Source organism: Eublepharis macularius, chromosome 6 (assembly GCF_028583425.1).
Source record: "Eublepharis macularius isolate TG4126 chromosome 6, MPM_Emac_v1.0, whole genome shotgun sequence".
NCBI classification, from domain to species: Eukaryota; Metazoa; Chordata; class Lepidosauria; order Squamata; family Eublepharidae; genus Eublepharis; species Eublepharis macularius.
The window spans coordinates 118,075,662-118,081,661 of record NC_072795.1 but is presented as its reverse complement, the minus strand read 5'-3'; the positions used below and the strand labels follow the sequence as shown (position 1 = coordinate 118,081,661).

Here is a 6,000-nt window from a genome sequence, read left to right as displayed (position 1 = left end):
GTTCCTTGCCAGCAGCAGCCATCACACCTTCTCCACCCCTGCTTTTGCTTTCAACTGCGAAGCGTAACTGCCAGGGTGCAATGGCACAGATACAAAGCCTTCTCTTGTTTAGGAAATAGACGCACGCAAAGAGAATCGCAGCAACAACAGCAGAAACTGGAATGGGGTTAGGAAAAGAGGCAATTGCCTCACACAGGCTGCAACTACTTCCTAATGAGAACGTATGAAGAGCCTACTGGAACCGACCAGTGACCTACCTAGTCCAGTGTACTGTTTCACACAGTGGCCGACCAGCTGTCCTCGAGGGCCAAGAACAGGCCTCAGAGGCTGAGACCCTCTTCTCCTGCTGCCTCCCAGCACAGGTGTTCAGAGGTTTGCTGCCTCTGGATTCCCTTTACTCACCATGGCTAGTAGCCATTGATGGATCTCTTTTTGATCAATCTTACTCCCTTAAAAATATCTTTGCATATGACCATCACTGCCCCCCTCTGGGGGTTTAATTACTGGTTTAACCAAAGTATTTCCTTCTGAACCTATTTCCCAACAATTTCATTAGGTGCTCTGGAGTTCTTGTATTAAGGGAAAGGAGAAACTTTCTCCATCCCATGCATAATTTTGTAAACTTCTAGAGAGCCAGTTTGGTGTCATGGTTAAGAGCAACGGGACTCCAATCCGGAGAAATGGGTCTGATTCCCCAGTCCTTTGCTTGAAGCCAGCTGAGTGACCTTGGGTCAGTTTCAGCTCTCAGCCCCACCCACCTCACAAGGTGATTGTTGTGGGGATTATAACACGCTTTGTAAACTGCTCTGAGTTGTGCAGAAGGGTGGTAAATAAATCAAATATTATTATTATTATTATTCTATCTTGTCCTCAAGAGTCATATTTTTTTCTAGACTGAAAGATCCCAGGTTTTCCTGCTTTTCCTCATAGGAAAGGTGCTCCAATCCCTCAATCATCTTGGTTGTCCTCCTTTGTGGCTTTTTCCCAGCTCTGCAATATCATTTTAGAGACATGGCAACCAGAACTGCTGACAGTATTCCAAATGAAGCTGTGCAATAGTATTCGAAGCAGGGTTTTCATTTGCACCTTCTGAAAACTAACAAAGGCCTCTCTACTTGGGCACTATTTCCTGGCAGCGCACAAACGTACCATAGCTGGCCCTGGGTACGACAGGGGACCTGTTAATGCCCTCCCAACACAAAAGGCATTGGCAAACCCACTCACCTGTACCCAGCGCATCCGACGGAAGTCCAACTGGTGTTCAATGGCAGTAATAAAAGGGATAGTGTTGTACATACACATAGGATTCAGGCCATGTAACTGGATCTTGTGCGAGTTTAAATGAAGTCCTACATAGAGGTTCCAGGATTAATAACTGCAAAATCAGTTATTATACAGTGCGTGCTAAACCGAAGAGCTGCAATTACTAAACCGCTAAATAGGATGTACTGAGATTTACCTCTGGGAGTAGGCTTGCGCCACAAACGCCCACAGCGTTGCAGCCACGCGGCAAGATCTCGCGCACATCTCAAGTAAATAACTCGATGGGTTGTACTATAGCCACAGTAACAGACTCCGGCTGCAGCGAGGCATTTTTTAGCGTTTCTCCTGACTGTCGTGGAGGCTGCAATGCTCCGCGATTCCCTAGCGAGTCAGCTTTTGGGATGGGGAGGGTGCCTACAAAGAGCTGCAAACTCATTAGCAAGCTCTCGCCTTTGCACGTATTTTTCGCTTCAACAATAATCCTGGAACTCCACCGGTGGGACTTCTGTTCGCGCACAGCTTCGCAACAGCGCCGCGTTCCACGCCGGCATTCCGTCCCAGAAGCCCTTGCGCGCGCAGACGCCCTTCCTCGAGTAAGGGGCGGTGCTCCCTCTTGACTCCGCCCACCGATGCCCTGGGGGCGTTCGGCCAGCCACCGCCAGAGGGCGCGTCGTCCCCCTCAGCCGCCGGCTTTCGCCTCCGCCCGCCGCCACCTCAGCGTTGTGATGACGACGACTACGACGGGCGAGTGCGCTGGACGTCCGAGGCCCGGCTGCTCTGTGTAGGGGGACTGGCGGGGATGCGGCGGGGAGGCCGAGCGGAGCCATGGAGCTGGACGAGGCTTTCGGCCTGGTGGGGGAGTTCGGCCCCCGACAGAGACGCCTCACCGCCTTCCTGGTGCTGCTGCAGGTGGGCGTTGGGGGACTAGCCGGCCCGACCCCTCGCCTCCGAGGGCCGCCCTGACATCCTTCCTTTACCCCAGCTTCCCCTTCGCCTATCGCGTCAGTTGCTAGGCGAAGGAAGAGAGGCGCGAGAGCGAGAGCGGGGGGAGTGGGTGTTGCCAGGGCAACGTGTGGGGCGCCAAGAGGCCTGCCTGTGTTTGGGGGGGGGGAGGGGAGGGAGACCCTCTGGGCCTGTTGGTTCCGTCACACACTGTTAGTCTGGCCTACCTTGCAGGGTTGTTGTGAGGGTAAAATGGTTAAGGAAGAGCCCCGTCACGCAGTCCTCTGGGGGAACGGATCTTCTGAGCAAGATGAGAGGGGTTTGGCCTTACACTAGCCAGTGTGGGGCAGGGACTAGAGTGTTTAGTGGGATCTGAGGGGGCCTGCCAGGGTGACCTTGAGTGAGTCACACACACGCTCAGCCTAACTTACCTCACAGGGTTGTTGTGAGGGTAAAATGAGGAAGGGGAAGAGTCATATGCTCAGCTCTGAGGTCTTTGGAGGAGGGGTGGGGTACACAAAATGTAGGGGATAGAAGCAGGTGGACCTTGGCTGGCATCCCAAATAGGTTACAGCTGAGGACAGAAGTATATAGATAATAATTAAGATTTCCCCTACAAGGTTTCAAGGGTCTGGACAGGCAGACATTCTGAAAGTGACGTGGCATAAGCGAAAAAGGCTTCACCTGTGGAATTTTGCCTGCTAGGCAGAGGAGTCCTAACCGGAAGGAGGGGGGAAAGCAAACACTAAAAACATTGGGTGGGCTGCATTCTTATTTTTTCTCCATGCTTGGTGCCCAGGATGTTAAAAACAGCTGGAAGGAAAGGAGGATATGCCACCAACCAACTACCACTCTGAAGTCACCAAATGAATTTTATCTGAAGCAGAGCAGCATCTGGTTTCTCCCTACTTGACTTCTGAGATGTTAAAGGTCTTTACTCTTGGGAAGGAGGAAGCGTCTACTAATCAAGCAACTGCAATCCTGAATCCTACATTAGGATAGTTATTTTGAGGGTGGCGGGATGAGCGTAGGAAGAGGAAGTTTGTATTGTTTTTTAAAATGTTGTAGGATGCTGTTAGATTCTTACAGTGAAAAGTAGCCTTTAAATCAAATATATAATATCAGGAAGAGTTTTTTTTTTAAAAAAACTTGAATCCCACCATTCTTCTTTCATGGAACTCAAAGTGGCTTTTCTAGGATTCCCAGGAAATCTTGTATCCAAGCACTAACAACTTAACTGACAACTTAGTTGCCTGCTGAGCTTCAGCATGCTGCATTATGTGTATACTTTTTAATCATATCCTGGGAATAGGGGTGCCAGCAGGCTTGGAGAAAAGCATCCTGCTCCTATAATAGAGGCTTAATATGCTATTATTTACTTCCTCGCCAATGAAAAGCTTCACCTGCTCATTTCCTCACTTGGAAATGCTATTAAAAGGACAGGACAGTTTTCTTCAGATCTGTTGGCAACCCTGTTTGTTAAAGATCTTTTATCATATATTGCACTCTTCTGAGGCTGATAGAGATGGTGGCTTATCTCATTCTTAGGGCTGGTTAATGAACCTTTAACTGATCCTGTGCATTTAAGATAATTTAATCAATAATCTGCATAGATTTTCTTATAAATTGAAGTTTTGTTCTGTAGTGGGAAAATTTGTGTTTAGAAGATGGCTGCATGTGTATTTTAGAAGAAGCTCAAAGGAAAACTACAGCAAAGTCCAGAAAAAATACAAAGTTATGAAGAAAAAAAATATGCCTCATTCATTAGGACCACTTTTTAATTTGAGGAAAATGTGTTTTAAAATTGATACCTCGACATTTTGTCTCCCTATCTTTTTGAAATGTGTACAGTGCATGTTAGATCAAGCTAGGCTGAGAGAAACTGGGTCCTAGTCCAGCACTGAATTAATATAGATAACTGCTTACCTCATGCTAAGGGGACTGGTTGATTGCCACTTAAAAATGTGGTGTAGCTTTTAGTAAATTGCATTCTAATGTGTAGTGAAAGTCTGGGTCTTTGAAGTGGTTGGCTTCCTCATTTCTCACATGTTTGAACGTTCCTCTGTATAAGCTATCTGTGGTGGGTGACATTGAGTGAGAAATAGGAATAAAATGTGTCATATTTAACATAGTGTCAGTCATGGTTTTCAGATTTTATAGTTTTCAAATTTTACAGTACCTAGTGTTGTACTTTGAAATGTTTAAATACCTGTAATTTTCATGAGGTATTTTTTAATATCTATATTGGAGTGTGTGATTCCCACCCCCCTACATACTGATATAATTGAACTTATACTTTGTGTGTTTGATGAATAGTTTGGTGTGGGAGTATGTGCACATGGGCAAACAATCCTTTTGGTTTTGATTTGTACTTTTTTTTCACCTTGTGAAGATGGTACACATACACCAGAGAATTTAAAAAAATTAGCTCGAGTAATGTACATTCATTGAGAATGCATATAGATCATTTAAATTATACAAAATAGAGGCTTGTTTGAACTTCCCCTACAACCATCTGTTTCTGTAAACAGTGAACCAGAAGTAGTAATAAAAAGCTGCATTGATAGATGAAGGGATAACTAGAGAGGGACCAACAGCAACCATGAAACGTTACAAAACAGCCGCAGTCTATATTTTAGCCCAATTTAAGAAGCAAGAAAACTTCAACACATTTCCCATCTAATAAGCTGGTTGTTTGTATTCTCCTGCTCTAACCTAGAAATCTGCACATAGGAGGTCCTGGGTGAACTCTGGCACCCTAAGGAGTGTCTGGCCACCTTGGTCATTAATCTCCTTTCCTTTTCAGAGCTCCTGTGATCAAATTATCTTGAGCAATGACTAATAGAATAATAAATTAATTTCTAAAGGAAAATAAGCTGGACAGAAATTTAGCAACCAACAAGGTTGTACTTTGGATCACTATGTCGCATCAGATAGGGAAGAATGTTCCCTAAGAATTATTAACTGGAGCACAGGTTAAAAGACATAAAATCTAACAATTCCTAAAAATCAATAAAAAGATGACATTCCAATATTTTATGAGAAAAAGTCAGTTTTATCTTGACCACAAAGGTGATCTGAATATGGAATATGATAAAATCTGCAATTCAATATTTCAGAGGGGTTAGCATTCAGTTGAGCTGGGGCAAATGCCAAAACGCAATGAAAAGCCATTACATTTCTCATGTAGAATGGTAAGGACCATGGAAGTAAGATACTAATAAATTTGGTTGAACAAACTCTACAAGTCCATATCACCGTACTATTGTAATCAAGGTTAATAAGATGACACTTAACAGTAGATAGGATTTCTGCCTTACCCAGCACAAGAATGTCTCTTTGGTTGTACGCCTCAACTGTCCTAACCTGGCATCAACAATCTTCATCCAAGCAGAATAGTAAACATTTAAGAAAAAAACCCCTTCCGTTTCTGTAGTGAAGATGGTCTAGCTTCCTGTGACTGTTGGCCTAATTCAGCCCTGAAAGATACATTTGAGACGCATTGAGGAATGCCTATTATCCTATATATAAACTTGGCAGAGGGGGATGATCAAACGATTCTGTAATCACCCAGATCCAAATAGTAAATGGCTGTTCCAGTCATGATCACGTGTGTGTTATTACTCAGAGTAAACAAGAGTAGAAAATTTGGCAAAATGTCAAGAAATGGTGTTTGTCGGGGGTGGGGGTAAGAGATGTAATATCTGTTTTGTTTCAGAGTTTTAAAAAGTTTAGGGAATTCAGTGTGAAGCAGCTAGACAAAAAGGGGAAGTGGGAGAGTCACTGACAGTCTGT

At 44.7% G+C, this 6,000-nt stretch overlaps 1 protein-coding gene across 5 annotated transcripts in view; it reads left to right on the top strand.

The window, feature by feature from the left end:
• The first annotated feature begins 1,955 nt into the window (after nt 1-1,955).
• LOC129331969 (solute carrier family 22 member 15-like) overlaps nt 1,956-6,000 on the top strand; it is a 36,877-nt gene continuing 32,832 nt past the window's right edge. For all 5 annotated transcript variants that reach the window (XR_008597302.1, XR_008597303.1, XM_054982679.1 and 2 more), the window contains exon 1: nt 1,956-2,172. Coding sequence is in view for 3 of the 5 variants with exons in the window: in XM_054982679.1 (XP_054838654.1) it covers nt 2,089-2,172 (84 nt within the window). In the remaining 2 variants the exon portion in view is untranslated. The remainder of the gene's footprint in view (nt 2,173-6,000) is intronic.